Consider the following 20755-nt stretch of genomic DNA (forward strand, 5'->3'; position numbering starts at 1 on the left):
AACCATTTCTATTACTGCAGAAAGTTCAGTTGGGCAGTGCTGCCAGTGCCCCAAAGGGAAGGCATTTATTCCCTTACCAAAAAGAGTTCACTTTATTCCTCACTGCTCTAGGGGCTTCTAACTCAAAATCAAGGTCACAGACACAGGCTAGTTCACTCAAGCCCTTGGGAACATAGTGAATCCATCCTTATCTTCTTTCTTTCTCTCCCTCCTTTTCTCTCTCCATCCCCCCAGGTGCTCTCTTCCATACAACTCTTTCCTAGTCTTTTCCATTTGGAAGCATAGTAGGAGGATGGGTAATTGTCAAGTTTCATTATTTTTAAGGTTCTACCATTCTCTTAATTTCTCAAAGGTTTTTCAGCACAGAGAGCTCCAACTCTTGTACTTTCACAAGTGCAGAATGGGGTTTCCCTGGTGGCGCAGTGGTTGAGAGTCTGCCTGCCAATGCAGGGGACACGGGTTCGTGCCCCGGTCTGGGAAGATCCCACATGCCGTGGAGCGGCTGGGCCCGTGAGCCATGGCCGCTGAGCCTGTGCATCCGGAGCCTGTGCTCCGCAACAGGAGAGGCCACAACAGTGAGAGGCCCGTGTACCACAAAAAAAAAAAAAAAAAAAAAGTGCAGAATGGTGCACCTGTGCTCTCTGGACCACAGTGTGGGGAAACCCTGAACTGAAGTGCCTGGAGCTGAGTTTCAGTCTTATGTAGCCTCTTGCCCAAAAGATGTCAGGAAACCTGCATTGGTTAAAGAGGAAAATCTGGTAGATCAGGTCTACCTAAAAATGAAGTAAAGCCCAATGTTCACTGCAGCATTATTTACAATAGCCAAGACATGGAAGCAACCTAAGTGTCCATGGACAGATGAATGGATAAAGAAGACATGATACATACATACAATGGAATATTAGTCATAAAAATAGAAGGAAATCCTGCCATTGGTGACAACCTGGGTGGACCTGGAGGGTATTATGCTAAGTGAAATCAGTCAGAGAAAGACAAATACTGTATGATTTCATTTATACGTGGAATCTAAAAATAAAAAACAAAAACAAAACAACAAGCAAACTCATACAAATCAGACTCGTGGTTACCAGAGGTGGAGGGAGGGAAATTGGGGGAAGGTGGTCAAACGCTACACACAGGTATCTGATAAGTAAGTGCTGGGGATGTGGTGTACAAAGAGATGACTACGCTAACACTGCTGTGTGGTGTATCTGAAAGTCGCTTAGAGAGTAAGTCTGAGGGTCCTCATCACAAGAAACAGAGTTATTTGCAACAACATAAGGGGATGTAAATTAACTGAGCCTATTGCAGTCATTTCACAATACACGTATGTCAAGTCATAGGGTGCACCATAAGCTTATACAGAGCTGTATGTCAATTACATCTCAATAAAACTGAAAAAAGCCACACACATACACACAAAGATATATCAGTTTTTTTGTACATAGCTAAAGCAATGCAGAAAGAGAACTACATGGCACTAAAGGCCTACATAAGAAAAGAGAAGTCTCAATTCAGTCATCTAAACTCACATCTAAAGAAACTAGAAAAAGAAGAGCAGGGCTTCCCTGGTGGCGCAGTGGTTGAGAGTCCGCCTGCCAATGCAGGGGACGCGGGTTCGTGCCCCGGTCTGGGAGGATCCCACATGCTGCGGAGCGGCTGGGCCCGTGAGCCATGGCCGCTGAGCCTGCGCGTCCGGAGCCTGTGCTCCGCAATGGGAGAGGCCACAACAGTGAGAGGCCCACATACTGAAAAAAAAAAAAAAAAAAGAAGAGCAAAACAACCCCAAAGAAAACAGAGAAAAGGAAATAATAAAGAGAATAAATCAATAAAATTGAAAACAGAAAAACAACTTGAAAAATCTGTAAAAAACAAAAAACTGCTCGATGAAAAGATCAGTAAAACTGACAAAGCTCTAGCAAGACTGACAAAAAAAGAGAAGACACAAATTTCCAGTACCAGAAATGAATGAAACGTAGCATATCACTACAGATCCTGCTGACAACAAAAGGATAATAACAGAAAACTATGAACAACTGAACATTAATTTGACAATTTAGATAAAATGGACCAACTCCTTTAAAGGTACAAACTACCGTAACTTAACCAATATGAAGCACATAATTTGAACAGCACTACAACTATTAATGGAATTAATTCATAATTTAAAAACTCACAGCCAAAGTCTCCAGTTCCAGATGATTTCACTGGAGAATTTTAACAGGCACAGAAGTACTAACACCAATTTTATACAATCTCTTCTAGAAAACAGAAGAGAAGGGAACTCATGTTATGAAGCCTGATATCAAAACCAAAGTGCAAACAAAAACAAAACACTGTTACTGAACATCCCTCATGAGTGTAGATGCACATATTCTTAACATACTATTAAGCACACATAATTCAGCTACATATAAAGAGAATGAACCCACCATGACCAAGTGGGGGTTATTCCAGGAATGCAAGGCTGTTTCAGTACTCAAAAATCAGCCGTTGTAATCCACCACAGTAACAGCCTAAAGAAGAAAAATGACATGACCATACCAATTGATGTAGAAAAAACATGTGACAAAATTCAACACCCAATGGTGATTAAAACTCTCAGAAAACCAAGAATAGAGGGGAACTTCCTCAACTTGATAAAGAATATCTGTACAAAAACTATCATCATACTTTCTGGTGAAAGACTAATGCTTTCCTCCTAAGATTGAGAAAAAGCAAGGACTTTGATCACTGATAGTCAACATAGTACTGGTGTTTCTACTTCTAGATGTAAATCTAACAAAACATGTACAGGACTTATATGCTGAAAACTATTACAAACTGCTGGTGAAAGAAATCAAAGGCTTAAATAAATAGACATACAGTGTTCATGGATTGGCAGAGACTACATAGTAAAGATATCAATTTTCTCAAAATTGATACAGAGTTTTAATGCAATTTCTATCAAAATCTTCAGTAAGTTTTTTCTATTAGATATAGCAAGGTCATTCTAAAATTTATGTGGAAAGGAAAAAAGCTAGAATAGGTCAAAACGATTTTGGGAAGAAAAATAATAAAGTGAGAGGAATCACTTTACCAGATTTCAATATTTACTACAGAGCTACAGTAATCAAGAACGTATGGTGTTGGCAAAGGGCTGGACATAAAAGTCAGCTGCACAGAATAAAGACCCAGAAATAGCCCCACACGAGTACACCCACCTGATTTTTGATTAAGGTGAAAAAGCAAGTCAAAGGTGGAAAGATAGCCTTTTCATCAAATGGTGCTGGAGAAATGACCTAGGTCAATGAATCTTGACTTAGGTCTGATACTTTATATAAAATTAACTCAAAATGGATCCCAGTCTTTAATATAAAATGTAGAATTATTGAACTTTTAGGAAGAAAACATTGGAGATAATCTTCAGGACCAAGGGCTTCGTGACATCAAGGCACAATCCATGAAAGAAAAAACTGATAAGTCAGACTTCATCAAAATTAAAAATTGTTCTCTGAGAGGCCCTATTAAGAGGATGAAAAGACAAGTTACAGAAAGGGAGAAAATATTTGCCAACTACATATACAACCAAGGATATCCTGGATAGATGAAGAACTCTCAAAACTCAACATTTAAAAAACAAATGATTCAACTAGAAAATGAGCAAAAGACATAAAGAGACATTTCACTGATGAGCATAAAGGGATGGCAATAAGCTCATGACAAGATGTTAACACCATGAGCCATTAGGGGAATGCTCAGACCACAATGAGCTATCACTACACAGCTTTTAGAACAGCTGAAATACAACACGCAACAATACCTAATGCTGGCGAGGATGAGGGGAAACTGAGTCTCTCATACGTCACTGGTGGGAACATAAAATGGTGCAGCCCGTCTGGAAAAGGTAGGCAGTTTCTTAAAAAAGCTAAATACTCAATTACTATCTATGTCAGCAACTGGGCATTTATCCTAGAGGAATGAAAACTTACATCTATACAAAAACCTGTATGTGACTGTTCATAGCAGCTTTATTTTTTAATAGCCAAAAACTGCAAACAACTAAAAGGTGCCTTAATATGTGAATAATTTAAAAAACTACCATTGCATGGTATATCCATACAATGGAATGCCACCCAGCAATTAAAAGGGACAAACTATTAATACATGCAACAACTTAGGTGGATCTCAAGGGTATTATGGTGTTGAAAAAAAGTCAATATAAAAAAATGTGTGAATCTATTTATATGATGGTCCAAAATGACAAAATTATGAAAATAGCCAACAGATGAATGGTTTCTAGGAAGTGGGAATGACAGGGGTTGTGGCTATAATAGGGCAGCAGGGGGACGTCTGTGTGGGGTGAACAGTGCTCTAGCCTGGTCGCCATGGTCATCACACAAACCTGCACGGGGTAAAATGACATTGAACTATACCTATACATTGTACCAGTATTAATCTCCTGGTTTTGATCTTGTACCACAGTTACATAGGATGTAGGATTTAAGCATTGGGAGAGGCTAGGTGAAGGGTCTATGGGACCTCTCTGCACTATCTCCACAACTTTCTGTGAATCTACAATTATTTCAAAATAAAAAGTTTTAAAAAGTTGTCAAAAAATTAATAGTTTATTATGTCTAACTCCCCAAAATGGCATACATGTTGTAGAGTGTCTTAAAGTTTGTTTTTTCCAAGTGTGCAAATTTAAAATGTGAAATTTCTGCCATTTCTGCCATTTCTTCCCACCACCACCTTAGAGTAAAAATGGCTGAACCTTCTCCCCAGATATGTCACTTCTGTCATCAAACTGAAAACTGGGTAAGAAGCTTATTAGTTGGCCTTCTATTAATGGCTGTTTTAATGAGAAATAACATTTATCACTTTAGAATTGGCAGTGACCAGTAAAGTAAGGCTAAGAAGGATGACAATTTTGTATGACATGATTATTCAGAGGCCAGAGATCAGGTAAGAGCCCAGTTTTGCTACCACTTTTTGCATTAAATATATTCATTTACAAAGAGTTAACTAATACCAGTAGATCACTGATTAAAGTAACGCCACATTAAAAGGATATTCTGTAAGTATACTTAAAGAAATCCAGTATTACCATTTTTACAGCATTCCTACTAACTGTCAATATAGATACCTTAGGACCCTAATGTGAAAGTAAAACACCATTAACCAGCATTAACTAGCCTGTTGCATAGGGGTGGCTTTAAAGAACTGGTCATGTTAACAGAAACTCACCGAATTAACTGTGCTTTTCCAGGTGAAGTAGATGGTCTGGACTTTTCAAGTCTTCCTCCATGTTTTTCTTCTTGGGTGTCTCTTAGTGAGCTTTTGCTCCTAAAGAAATATTAATTTTATTAATTACTTTATGCTAACAGGAAATTAAAATAGAAATGTATACAAATATTCCATCATTTTCATGCATCCAAATGATGTGTTTTCCTAACACAGAGAATGACTGTGAGCTCCAGTCTCATCTGACACCTGAGAGGTCCCTTTTGTCCTTCAAGCACAGCCATGCATTTTATGTAATGGAGAAACACTTTGTCCAGTATTTCTTTGTGCTAGAAACAGGTCTTCATAGGCTGCCATCATTGGGAAGGTCCTTCAGTCTGTCCTGGATCACTGTTGCCTGTTTTTCCACCTTGCCCACCTGACATTGCAGCAGGTCCTATGCCTGATTTTCTGGATATTCTCAAGCTTAGTCTACACCTTGGCATGTACTGGGTTTGCATTAAATACCTGTTTAGTGAATTCTTAATTGAAGAAAATAAGCACACGCAAAAAGCAGTATTTTATAATTCACTGCCCCATTAACAGAGTAGCCCATACATTTGTCATTTTCAGACTCACTCTTTCAAACAGGGCCACAAAGGTCAAACGCCCCAAAATCAGTGAGACTCAGAGGACCAAGCATGTCTCCTCCTTCCACAGGACTCCCCTGCCAGCTCTCTGAGTTTGCACCCAAAATACAATCACCTGTGGTTCTGAGAATCCCTGCAGGTGAGGGTCCCATGTGAGCAGCAGGGACCCAGTTCTTAACCCAATAAGGGGATGACATGGAATAAAAATAGGCTGTAATGTTTAACCTATTTGCTAAACTTTAAAAAGTGCTCTAGGTGCTTCTGACTGCTTACGTGTTGGTAACATTGGCCCTTCATCTTTGCTTTGGCACCAATTTACAGAGGGTCCTAAGTGGAACTAGGCTTGTATATTTCAGACATTCATCAAACCAGTGTCCACTTTACTCAGACCATTCATTCATATGTTTGTGGTTCTATCCTTTTTTATAGTATTTACTCAAAGTTCTGTTAATATACAAGATACCACGTCTATGAAGTTTTCCCTAATTAACTACACAGAATGGTACACTTAATCACATAATTTAAATCGGAATTCTTCTAACACTTACTTACTCAGGTCCCTACCACAATATTGACATTTCCCATGGGATTCCTCCATGTGTTTTTACCATCTTTTTCGCGTGTCATTTGCCCTGACTCACCGACCACATGGAAGTGAGTTGGGCTCTCCCCCCGTGGTGCTCTGCACACAAATGCTGTTAGACGTCCAAGCTTTCTGCCTGGAACATGAAGAGGGCAGGAAGGAACCAACGTGTATTATGGAGGAAGGTGTGAGTTATCTCCTCTGTAGTTTTCTCTGATGAAACTAAGTTATGTGAAAAGTAGGGCAACTGTGTGGTTAGCAAGGATGTATCAGAAAACCCATCATGTAAGTGTCTACATACTCTTTGGTATCAACAGTGGTCTTCCAGATTAATGTTGGCTCTAATCTCTTGGTCATCTGACTCCTTCCCAAACTGAGTTGCTTCTTCTCCAGTGCAATCCTGCGGGAAGCAGTGCTAGCTTTATGTAAAGCGGCTGCTTTCTCCTCAGGTGCCTCATTAGGCTGATCCTTTTCCTTTCGCTGTTCTTCATTGAATCTAACCTCCTTTAATTAAAAAAAAGAGCATATATTTACAGTGATATCACTTCTGAACTACCTCATGTTATCTGAAAATTAACCCTGGCGATAAATTCAGACAGGAAGTCTCAAGATGCTCTAACTTGTGTTCCTTAGCAACACAAATTGAATCTGGGCAACTTCAAGACCAAGGCCTCTATTGGAGTTAGGCTGACAGTAATGGGATGATCCTAAACTCACACCCCTGCTGCAGCCCACACGGATACAGCAGCAGGACTGGACCAACTCGCTCCCCACCACCACCAGAAAAAAATTACACTTAAACCCTGTAAAGACTGGGACACATCTTAGTCAAACTGCTGAGACCAAGGATAAAGAGACCACCTTGCAGACAGCCAGAAATAAAAGACAGATTATAGAGAGAGGAAGAAACATAACAATTAAAAGAGACTTCTCATCAGAGACAATGCAATCCACAAGACAAGGGAGTGATATAGTTAAAGTGATGAAAGGGAAAAAAAACCCATATCCTGCCAACCCAAAATTCTATACAGAGAAAAAAAATCTTTTGAAAATGAGGGTAAAATAAAGACTTCACAGATGAAAAAAAGCTGAGAGAATTCACTGCCAGAAGATCCAGGCTAAAAAAATTGTTCATGAAGCTCTTCAATCAGAAGGGATCTCATACGAGACAGAACATACATCTACACAAAAGAATGGAGAAATGGTAAAAATAAATATAAAAGCTTCTTTGTGATAAGGGGTTGATAGCATGTCAAAGTAAAATGTATGACAACAATAGTACAAATACAGGGAGAGGCATTCGAAGCACACTCTTGTAAGGCTCTTAGACTACTTATGAAACTGTATAATACTGTTCAAAGGCAGACAAGGTAAATTAGAGACATATATTATAAGCCCAACTGAGATGTTTTTTAAAAAGTATAACTGATGAACTAATTGCATATACAAAATGGAATCATTTCTAAAACTTCAGTTAAGTCAAAGGGGGAAGAAAAAGAGGAGAAAAAGAACAAAGAACAAATGGGACTAATAAAAGCAACAAGCAAAATAGTAAATTTAATTCAACTCTATCAGTAGGCACATTAAATGAAAATGATTTAAAAACGTCAATTAAAAGAAATCATCAGAGTGGATGAAAAAGGAAAACCCAATTATCTGTGGTCTAAAAGAAACCATTTTATATATAAAGATATAAATACACTATAAGTAAAAAGCTGGAGAAAAATATTCCATGAAACCAATAATCAAAAAAAGCAGGAAAGGCTACATTAAAATCAGACAAAATGGACTTCAAAACAAATAATATTATCAGAGAGAGAGAGACATATAATGATCAAGAGCCAATTACACCCAATTCTAACTGTGTGTTCACCGAACAATAGAATTTCAAAAGATTAAAGCAACAATAGAACTGGAAAAACAGATAAATCCACAATTAGGAGACTTCAAAACCCCCCTCAGTAATCAACAGAATGAACAAAACAAAACTTAATAAGAATATAGGGCTTCCCTGGTGGCACAGTGGTTCAGAGTGCGCCTGCCGATGCAGGGGACATGGGTTCGTGCCCTGGTCTGGGAAGATCCCACATGCCGCAGAGCGGCTGGGCCCGTGAGCCATGGCCGCTGAGCCTGCGCGTCCAGAGCCTGTGCTCCGCAATGGGAGAGGCCACAACAGTGAGAGGCCCGCATGCCGCAAAAAAAAAAAGAAAAAAGAACATAAAATACCTGAGGAAGGCTATCAATCACCTGGACGTAATTGACATTTATAGAACACACCACACACAGCAGCAGAATACACATCCTTCTCAAATGCACAAGGAAAAATTTACCAAAACAGACCATATTTTAAGCCATAAAACAAACATCCACAAATTTAAAAGAACTAAAATCATATACAACATTGTCTCATAATAAAATGGAAGTAAGCTACAAATCCCTAAGAAGATATATGGAAAATCCTCAGATATATTAATTTGCATGAAAACATACCAAAGTCTATGGGACACAGTTCATATGCTGCTTATAAAGAAATTTACAGCATAAAACTTTATATTACAAAATAAAGGTCTCAAATCGATGCCTAAGCTTCCAACTAAGAAATTAAATAAGAAAAGCAAATTAAACCCAGAGAGCAGAAGAAAAATTTAAAGAGCAGAAACAAAATAAAATAGAAAGCAAACAATAGAGAAAATCAATGAAACAAATAGCTATTCTTGGAAAAAGATCAATAAAATTTATCACTTCTTTCCAGACTAGTCAAGAATAAAAAGAAGATATAAATGACCAATATTACGCATGAAAGAGGGGTCATCACAGCAGAGCCTCCAGACATCAGAAAATAATAGTGGAGTGTTATACTTGATGCCAATATATGAAGTAAGTTAAATAAAATGTGCAAATTCATTGAAAGACATGAACCACCAAAGCTCAGTAAGAGAAAGAAATCTGAATAGTTCTATATCTACTAAAGAAATAAAATTCTCAACATAAAACCTTTCAACAAAGAAACGTAGAGATGGATTCCTTGGTGAATTCTACCAAACATTTAACAAAGAAATAAGATTTAACCTACATAAAGAATTCCAGAAAAAAGAAAAGAGTAGTGCATACTTCCCAATTCATTCTGAGGCCACATTACCCAGATACCAAAAACAGACAAAAACATTAAAAGATAACTACTAACCCATATCTTTCATGACCACAGATGCAAAAATCCTCAGCAAAATATTATCAAATTACATCTAGCAATGTCAAATAGGGTAAGACATCATGACCAATCCCAATCCCAGGATTAATATTAGTTCAATATTCAAAAATGAATGACCATATCAACAGACTAAAGAAGAAAAATCACGTGATCATCTCAAGATACAGTAAAATCACCACCCCCAAGTAGTAATAGGCTCATCTCCCATGGTTTAAGTTGAGGCCCCATGGGAAGCATGTAATAAAGCACCCTCCCCCTCCTAGCCAGGTGAGTGTCAGCAGAGGCCCAGTGGGGAGACCGAACTACCACCCCCTGCCCAGTGGTAACGAGGCACCCTACACCACCAGGTTCTCAATGGAGTCTAAGTGGGGAACTTGGATTTTTACATGCACCGTGTAGTACCCAGACCTACACCATGAGACCTACACTTAGAGAAGTCCTGCTAAAACAAAAGATTTAAATAAAATCCAAAGTTTCATAACGTAATCCAAAAATGTCCAAGACAACACAAAAAATCACTCATCATACCAAGAACAAGGAATGTCACAACCTAAATGAGAAAGGACGATGAATGGATGCTTATACCAAAGTAAAACGGATGATGAAATAATCTCAAATAGATGTTGGAATAAGATTTTAAAGTAACCATCATGAGGCTTCCCTGGTGGCACAGTGGTTAAGAATCCGCCTGCCAGTGCAGGGGATACAGGTTCAAGCCCTGGTCCGGGAAGATCCCACTTGCCACAGAGCAACTAAGCCCGTGTGCCACAACTACTGAAGCCCACACACCTAGAGCCCATACTCTGCAACAAGAGAAGCCACCGCAATGAGAAGCCTGTGCACCACAACAAAGAGGAGCCCCCGCTTGCCGCAACTAGAGAAAGCCCGCGCACAGCAATGAAGACCCAACACAGCCAAAAATAAATAAATAAAATAAATAGATTTATTAAAAAAAAAAAGTAGCCATCATAAAAATGCTTCGCTCATCAATTACGAAGACTTGAAACAAATGAAAAATCAGAAAGTCTCAGCAAATAAATAGATGATATACAGAACCAAATAGAAATTCTGAAAATGAAATTTACAAACCAAAATAACTCACTGGATAGCTCAGCAACAGGATGGAGAAGACATAGGAGAGAAACCACGAACCTGAAGACAAACAACAGAAATTACCCAATCTGAACAACAAAGAGGAAATATATTGAAAAAAAAATTTTTTTAATAAATAAACAGGGCCTCCAGATCTGTGGGACCATAGCAAAAAATCCAACCATCATGTAATCAGAGCACCAGAAGGAGAGGAGAAAGAAGGTCAGACTGAAAATGCATTCTAAGAATGTCTGAAATTTTCCCAAACTTGGAAAAAGACATAAATCTAAGATTCAAGAAGTTGAGCAAACCCTAAACAGAATAAACCCAAAGAAATTCCTGCCAAGACACATAATAATCAAACTCCATAAAACTAAGGTCAAAGAAAATTCTTAACAGCAATGAGAGAGAAACAATATTTTACCTATAAAGGAAAAACAATTAAAATAACAGCAGATTTCTCAGGAGAAACCATGGAGTCCAGAAAGACTGCAACAACATTTTTCAAGTGCTGAAAATAAAAAACTGTCAGCCCAGAATACCATATCCAGTGGAAATATTCTTCAGGAATAAAGGGGAATTCAAGATGTTCTCAGATAAAGGAAAACTAAGAGAATGTGTCACCAACAGACATACCTCAAAGAATAGAAGTTCTTAAACAGAAAGGATATGATAAAAGAAGGAAATTAGCAACACCAGAAAGAAAAGAACAGAAAGAATAAAAGCATGGGTACATACAAAAGACTTTCATTCTCCTCTTGAGTTTTCTAAATGATGTTTGATGGTTGAGGCACAAATTATAACATTGTCTCATACAGTTATCAATATGAAGGAAATAAAGGCAAATATAAATGAGAGAGGGTAAAGGGACTTAAAGGGAGATATGGTTTCTATACTTCACTCACGTGGTAAAATGTCACACCAGTAGATTATGATAAATTATGTACAATACAATATCTATAACAACCACCAAAAACTCTACACAAAGAGATACACTCAAAACACTATGGAAAAATCAAAATGGAATTCAAAAAAAAATGTTCAAGTAATCCAAAGAAAACCAGGAAAAAAAAAAGTGAAAGAAAACAGAAAACAGAAGGAAAAAGCAGAAAATGAAACTAAGCTGGCAGACTTAAGCTCTCACATATCAATAATTAAAAGTAAACAACTTAAACACACCAATGGATACATCAATATATAGAGTTTCAGAAAATGGATTTTACAAATGACTCAACTATATGCTGTCTACAAGAAACTCACTACAAATATAATGATATAGGTAGCTTGAAAGTCAAAGAAGGGAAAAAGATACACCATGCAAACGTTAGTTTAAAAAAAAGGTAGGAGTGGCTATATGAATAGCAGATTAAGTACCCTTCAGAAAAAAGAAAACCACCAAAGACAGAGAGGGACATTACATAATGATAAAATGGTCAATCAAGAAGACATAATCCTAAATGTGTATGCAGAGCTGCAAACACAAAAACAGATAGAACTAAGAGGAGAAACAGACAAATCTACAATTATTGTTGGAGGATTTCAAATCCTTCTCTCAACACTGATAGAAAATCAGCAAGGATATGAAGAACTCAACCACACCAAAAACCAAATTTATAAAGATTTAAGTTATTTAGAGTGTGCTCTCTGACTACAGTGGAATCAAACTAACAATGAATCACGTAATAGAAAAATCTAATGCTAAACAACAAACTTCTAAATAATCATGGATCAAAGAGGAAGTCTCAAGGAAAAAAATTTTTATTGAGGTACAGTGGATTTAAGGGAATTTTAAAAAATAAAACTGAATGAAAATGAAAACAGTGATAATATAACATCAAAATGTGTGACAGGTAGGTGAAGTTCTGTAAGGGCAATTTATAGCGCTAAATACTTACATTAGAAATGAATCAAACTCTCAAATCAAGAGTCTAAGCTGCCACCTTAAGAAACTAGCAAAAGAAGAGCAACATAAACTCAAAACAGGCAGAAGGATGTAAAAATAGATGCATCTCTGAACTGTCAGCGCTACGGTGAGAGCAGGACAGTGGAGACTGCCTTCCATCTTACTGCTGTCCTGCCCCAGAGAGGTGCTCACTTGTTTCTGAATGTCTTTGTCCAAAAGACAAATTCTCTATAGATGAATGTAGACTTAAGAGAATTCTTTCTTAATATTCACCCCTGAAATCACCAAAATCCCTTTCAATGCAAACATAACTAGATTAAATTAAATGTATGATTAAAATATCTAGAGAAATAAGAGTAAATGAAACTCTAAGTAAAAAGAAAAGAATAAATATCAAAGTGAAGAAGAAAAAAGAAAAATGGAGAAAAATCAATGAAACCAAAAGCGAATTCTGAGAACTGAGAAAACTGATGGACTTCTAGCCAGATGGATCAAGAAAAAATAAAACACAATGATTAATACCAGGCACGAAAGAGGTAACAATAGCTACAGATTCTACAGTTGTTAAAAGGTTAATAAAAGAATAAACAAGTTTATACCAATCAGTTCAACAACTTAGATGAAAGGGATGCATTCCTTTAAAGACAACCTAGCAAGCTCCCTCAAGAAGAAACAGGTAACCTGCATGGTCCTAGAACTAGTAAGGACATAGAATTTGTAGTTAAAAACCTTCCCACAGGGCTTCCCTGGTGGCGCAGTGGTTGAGAGTCCGCCTGCCGATGCAGGGGACACGGGTTCGTGCCCCGGTCTGGGAAGATCCCACATGCCGCAGAGCGGCTAGGCCCGTGAGCCATGGCTGCTGAGCCTGCGCGTCCGGAGCCTGTGCTCTGCAAGGGGAGAGGCCACAACAGTGAGAGGCCCGCCTACCGCAAAAAAAAAAAAAAAAAAAAAAAAAAAACCTTCCCACAAAGAACACTCCAGGCACGGATTGCTTCACTGGTGAATTCTACCAAACAGTTAAGACAGAAAGAATAGCAATTCTACACAAACTCTTCCAGAAAATTGAATGGGAGATAAAACTTTCCAACTCATTCTATAAGGCCAGTATTACTCTGATACCCAAACCAGACAAAGCTATTAAAGAAAAAAAACTACACATTGATAATCTTACATAGATGCAAAACGTCTTAATAAAATCTTAGCAAATTAAAATTTTAAAGTATATAAAAAGGAAAATACACTCTGAACAAATGAATTTTGTCCCAGAAATGTAAGGTTGGTTTATCATTTGAAAATCAATGTAATTCACCATGTTAAACTAAAAAAGGAAAAAAAGAACATGATAAATGCAATAGGTACAGAAATATCATTTGATAAAATCCAATATCCAATCCTAATAAAGTTCTCAACAACTTGGAATAGAGGGGAACTTCCTCAACCTTATAAATTTCACCTATGAAAAACCGACAGCTAACAATAATTAGAAACTGAAAGTTTTCCCTTTACCATCAGGAACAAGAAACCACGTCTATTCAATTCCGTACTGGAGGTTCCAGCTAGTGCATTAAGGAAAGAAAAATAAATAAAATCACTGAAATTGTAAAGGAAGAGGTAAAATGATCTTTATTTATAGACAATATGACTATCTACATAGAAGACCTTTTGAAATCTACAAATAAGGGACTTTAGCAAGGTTTCAGCGTATGAAATCAATATACAAAAATCAAGTGTATTTTTATATAGTAGCAACAAATAACCAGAAATTGACGTTTTAAACCTATGTTAAAAATAGCTCCCGGACGAGCGAGGAAGCTGGCGGAAGGGGAAGATGGCGGAAGAGCAAGACGCGGAGGTCACCCTCTTCCCCACAGATACACCAGAAATACATCTACACGTGGAACAACTCCAACAGAACACCTACTGAACGCTGGTGGAAGACCTCAGACCTCCCAAAAGGCAAGACACTCCCCCACGTACCTGGGTAGGGCAAAAGAAAAAAGGAAAAACAGAGACAAAAGAATAGGGACGGGACCTGCAGGGAGGTCTTCCTGCAGGGAGGGAGGGAGCCGTGAAGGAGGAAAGGTCTCCACTCACTAGGAGCCCCTTCGCGGACGGAGACTGCGGGTGGCGGAGGGGGAAGGCTTCGGAGTAGCGGAGGAGAGCACAGCAACAGGGATGCGGAGGGCAAAGCGGAGAGATTCCCGCACAGAGTATCGGTGTCGACCGGCACTCACCAGCCCGAGAGGCTTGTCTGCTCCAGCCGCCGGGGCGGCTGGGGCTGGGAGCTGAGGCTCGGGTTTCGGGTTTCGGTTGGAGCGCAGGGAAAGGACTGGGGTTGGCGGCGTGAACACAGCCTGAAGGGGTTAGTGCGCCACGGCTGGCCGGGAGGGAGTCCGGGGAAAAGTCTGGACCTGCCGAAGAGGCAAGAGACTTCTTCTTACCTCTTTGTTTCTTGGTGCGCGAGGAGAGGGGATTCAGAGCGCTGCTTAAAGGAGCTACAGAGACGGGCGCGAGCGAAAGCGCGGACCCCAGAGACGGGCATGAGACACTAAGGCTGCTGCTGCTGCTGCCGCCACCAAGAAGCCTGTGTGCAAGCGCAGGTCACTCTCCACACCTCCCCTCCCGGGAGCCTGTGCTGCCCGCCACTGCCACGGTCCCGGGCTCCACAGACCACATCCCCGGGCGAACGCACGGGCGCGCCTCGTGCTGACACAACGTCACGCCGACGCAGGCTCGCCCCGCCCCATGCCCCTCCCTCCCCTCGGCCTGAGTGAGCCAGAGCCCCCGAATCAGCGGCTCCTTTAACCCCGTCCTGTCTGAGCGAAGAACAGACGTCCTCCGGCGACCTACACGCAGAGGCGGGGCCGAATCCAAAGCTGAGCCCCGGGAGCTGTGCGAACGAAGAAGAGAAAGGGAAATCTCTCCCAGCAGCCACAGGAGCAGCGGATTAAATCTCCACAATCAACGTGATGTACCTGCATCTGTGGAATACCTGAATAGACAACGAACCATCCCAAGTTGAGGAGGTGGACTTTGAGAGCAAGATTTATGATTTTTTCCCCTTTTCCTCTTTTTGTGTGTATGTGTATGCTTCTGTGTGAGATTCTGTCTCTATAGCTTTGCTTCCACCATTTGTACTAGGGTTCTATCTGTCCGTTTTTTTGGTTTTGTTTTTCTGTTTAAAAAATTTTTTTTTCTTAATAATTATTTTTTATTTTAATAACTTTATTTTATCTTACTCTATTTTATCTTCTTTCTTTTTTTCCTACCTTCCTCCCTCCCTATCTCCTTCCTTTCTTTCTTCCTTCCTTCCTTTCTTTTAATTCTTTATTTCTACTTTTTCTCCCTTTTATTCTTCTGAGCCGTGTGGATGAAAGCCTCTGGGTGCTGCAGCCAGGAGTCACTGCTGTGCCTCTGAGGTGGGAGAGCCAACTTCAGGACATTGGTCCACAAGAGACCTCCCAGCTCCACATAATATCAAACGGCGAAAATCTCCCAGAGATCTCCATCTCAACACCAGCACCCAGCTTCACTCAACGACCAGCAAGCTACAGTGCTGGACACCCTATGCCAAACAACTAGCAAGACAGGAACACAACACCACCTATTAGCAGAGAGGCTGCCTAAAATCATAATAAGTCCACAGACACCCCAAAACACACCACCAGACGTGGACCTGCCCACCAGAAAGACAAGATCCAGCTTCATCCACCAGGACACAGGCACTAGTCCCCTCCACCAGGAAGCCTACACAACCCACTGAACCAACCTTAGCCACTGGGGACAGAGACCAAAAACAACGGGAACTACGAACCTGCAGCCTGCAAAAAGGAGACCCCAAACACAGTAAGATAAGCAAAATGAGAAGACAGAAAAACACACAGCAGGAGAAGGAGCAAGATAAAAACCCACCAGACCTAACAAATGAGAAGAAATAGGCAGTCTCCCTGAAAAAGAATTCAGAATAATGATAGTAAAGATGATCTAAAATCTTGGAAATAGAATAGAGAAAATGCAAGAAACATTTAACAAGGACCTAGAAGAACTAAAGATGAAATAAGCAACAACGAACAACCCAATAAATGAAATTAAAAATACTCTAGATGGGATCAATAGCAGAATAACTGAGGCAGAAGAACGGGTAAGTGACCTGGAAGATAAAATAGTGGAAATAACTACTGCAGAGCAGAATAAAGAAAAAAGAATGAAAAGAACTGAGGACAGTCTCAGAGACCTCTGGGACAACATTAAATGCACCAACATTCGAATTATAGGGGTTCCAGAAGAAGAAGAGAAAAAGAAAGGGACTGAGAAAATATTTGAAGAGATTATAGTTAAGAACTTCCCTAATATGGGAAAGGAAATAGTTAATCAAGTCCAGGAGGCACAGAGAGTCCCATACACAATAAAACCAAGGAGAAATATGCCAAGACACATATTAATCAAACTGTCAAAAATTAAACACAAAGAAAACATATTAAAAGCAGCAAGGGAAAAACAACAAATAACACACAAGGGAATCCCCATAAGGTTAACAGCTGATCTTTCAGCAGAAACTCTGCAAGCCAGAAGGGACTGGCAGGACATATTTAAAGTGATGAAGGAGAACAACCTGCAACCAAGATTACTCTACCCAGCAAGGATCTCGTTCAGATTGGATGGAGAAATTAAAACCTTTAGAGACAAGCAAAAGCTGAGAGAGTTCAGCACCACCAAACCAGCTTTACAACAAATTTTAAAGGAACGTCTCTAGGCAAGAAACACAAGAGAAGGAAAACACCTACCATAATGAACCCAAAACAATTAAGAAAATGGGAATAGGAACATACATATCGATAATTACCTTCAATGTAAATGGACTAAATGCTCCCACCAAAAGACACAGATTGGCTGAATGGATACAAAAATAAGACCCATATATATGCTGTCTACAAGAGACCCACTTCAGACCTAGAGACACATACAGACTGATAGTAAGGGGATGGAAAAAGATATTCCATGCAAATGGAAACCAAAAGAAAGCTGGAGTAGCAATTCTCATATCAGACAAAATAGACTTTAAAATAAAGACTATTACAAGAGACAAAGAAGGACACTACATAACGATCAAGGGATCAATCCAAGATGAAGATGTAACAATTGTAAATATTTATGCACCTAACACAGGAGAACCTCAAGACATAAGGCAAATACTAACAGCCATAAAAGGGGAAATCAACAGTAACACATTCACAGTAGGGGACTTTAACACCCTACTATCACCAATGGACAGATCATCCAAAATGAAAATAAATAAGGAAACACAAGCTTTAAATGATACATTAAACAAGATGGATATTTAATTGATATTTATAGGACATTCCATCCAAAAACAACAGAATACACATTTTCCTCAAGTGCTCATGGAACATTCTCCAGGATAGATCATACCTTGGGCCACAAATCAAGCCTTGCTAAATTTAAGAAAATTGAAATTGTATCAAGTATCTTTCCCACCACAACGCTATGAGACTAGATATCAATTACAGGAAAAGATCTGAAAAAAAATACAAACACATGGAGGCTAAACAATACACTACTTAATAACGAAGTGATCACTGAAGAAATCAAAGAGGAAATAAAAAAATACCTAGAAACAAAAGACAATGGAGACACAACGACCCAAACCTATGGGATGCAGCAAAATCAGTTCTAAGAGGGAAGTTTATAGCAATACAATCCTACCTTAAGAAACAGGAAACATCTTGAATAAACAACCTAACCTTGCACCTAAAGCAATTAGAGAGAGAAGAACAAAAAAACCCCAAAGTTAGCGGAAAGAAAGAAAGAAAGAAAAATCAGATCAGAAATAAATGAAAAAGAAATGAAGGAAACGATAGCAAAGATCAATAAAACTAAAAGCTGGTTCTTTGAGAAGATAAACAAAATTGACAAACCATTAGCCAGACTCATCAAGAAAAAAAGGGAGAAGACTCAAATCAATAGAATTAGAAATGAAAAAGGAGAAGTAACAACTGACACTGCAGAAATACAAAAGATCGTGAGAGATTACTACAAGCAACTCTATGCCAATAAAATGGACAACCTGGAAGAAATGGACAAAGTCTTAGAAATGCACAACCTGCCAAGACTGACTCAGGAAGAAATAGAAAATATGAACAGACCAATCACAAGCACTGAAATTGAAACTGTGATAAAAAAATCTTCCAACAAACAAAAGCCCAGGACCAGACAGCTTCACAGGCAAATTCTATCAAACATTTAGAGAAGAGCTAACACCTATCCTTCTCAAACTCTTCCAAAATATAGCAGAGGGAGGAGCACTCCCAAACTCATTCTACGAGGCCACCATCACCTTGATACCAAAACCAGACAAGGATGTCACAAAGAAAGAAAACTACAGGCCAATATCACTGATAAACATAGATGCAAAAATCCTCAACAAAATACTACCAAACAGAATCCAACAGCACATTAAAAGGATCATACACCACGATCAAGTGGGGTTTTATCCCAGGAATGCATGGATTCTTCAATATAAGCAACTCAATCAATGTGATACACCATATTAACAAATTGAAGGAGAAAAACCATATGATCATCTCAACAGACGCAGAGAAAGCTTTCGACAAAATTCAACACACATTTATGATAAACACCTGCAGAAAGTAGGCATAGAGGGAACTTTCCTCAACATCATAGAGGCCATATATGACAAACCCACAGCCAACATCGTCCTCAATGGTGAAAAACTGAAACCATTTCCACGAAGATCAGGAACAAGACAAGGTTGCCCACTCTCACCACTCTTATTCAACATAGTTTTGGAAGTTTTAGCCACAGCAATCAGAGAAGAAAAGGAAATAAAAGGAATCCAAATCGGAAAAGAAGAAGTAAAGCTGTCACTGTTTGCAGATGACATGATACTATACATAGAGAATCCTAAAGATGCTACCAGAAAACTACTAGAGCTAATCAATGAATTTGGTAAAGTAGCAGGATACTAAATTAATGCACAGAAATCTCTTGCATTCCTATACACTAATGATCGAAAAGCTGAACGTGAAATTAAGAAAGCATTCCCATTTACCATTGCAAAAAAAAGAATAAAATACCTAGGAATGAACCTACCTAAGGAGACAAAAGACCTGTATGCAGAAAATTATAAGACACTGATGAAAGAAATTAAAGATGATACAAATAGATGGAGAGATATACCATGTTATTGGATTGGAAGAATCAACATTGTGAAAATGACTATACTACCCAAAGCAATCTACAGATTCAATGCAATCCCTATCAAACTACCACTGGCATTTTTCACAGAACTAGAAAAAAAATTTTCACAATTTGTATGGAAACACAAAAGACCCCGAATAGCCAAAGCAATCTTTTTTTTTTTTTTTTTTTTTTTTTTGCTGTACGCGGGCCTCTCACTGCTGTGGCCTCTCCCGTTGAGGAGCACAGGCTCCGGATACACAGGCTCCGCGGCCATGGCTCGCGGGCCCAGCCGCTCCGCCGCATGTGGGATCTTCCGGGATAGGGGCACGAACCCGTGTCCCCTGCATCGGCAGGTGGACTCTCAACCACTGCGCCACCAGGGAAGCCCAACCAAAGCAATCTTGAGAACGAAAAATGGAGCTGGAGGAATCAGGCTCCCTGACTTCATACTATACTACAAAGCTACAGTAATCAAGACAATAGGGTACTGGCACAAAAACAGAAAGATAGATCAATGGAACAGGATAGAAAGCCTAGAGATAAACCTACGCACATATGGTCAGCTTATCTTTGATAAAGGAGGCAGGAATGTACAGTGGAGAAAGGACAGCCTCTTCAATAAGTGGTGCTGGGAAAACTGGACAGGGACAGGTAAAAGTATGAGATAAGATCACTCCCTAACACCATACACAAAAATAAGCTCAAAATGGATTAAAGACCTAAATGTAAGGCCAGAAACTATCAAACTCTTAGGGGAAAACATAGGTAGAACACTCTATGACATACATCACAGCAAGATACTTTTTGACCCACCTCCTAGAGAAATGGAAATAAAAACAAATGGGATCAAATGAAACTTCAAAGCTTTTGCACAGCAAAGGAAACCATAAACAAGA

At 39.2% G+C, this 20755-nt stretch overlaps 1 protein-coding gene across 5 annotated transcripts in view; it reads right to left on the minus strand.

Moving 5' to 3' along the window:
* Window positions 1-20755, minus strand: part of ODAD2 (outer dynein arm docking complex subunit 2) — a 248108-nt gene that overhangs the window by 144727 nt on the left and 82626 nt on the right. For all 5 annotated transcript variants that reach the window (XM_081226944.1, XM_081226942.1, XM_081226945.1 and 2 more), the window contains 2 exons: window positions 6737-6939; window positions 5227-5325 (listed from right to left, as the gene is read on the minus strand). In XM_081226944.1, coding sequence (XP_081083070.1) covers window positions 5227-5325; window positions 6737-6939 — 302 coding nt within the window. The remainder of the gene's footprint in view (window positions 1-5226; window positions 5326-6736; window positions 6940-20755) is intronic.

The sequence above is a fragment of the Mesoplodon bidens genome (genome assembly GCF_964165515.1).
Source record: "Mesoplodon bidens genome assembly, chromosome: 3".
Lineage (NCBI taxonomy): Eukaryota > Metazoa > Chordata > Mammalia > Artiodactyla > Ziphiidae > Mesoplodon > Mesoplodon bidens.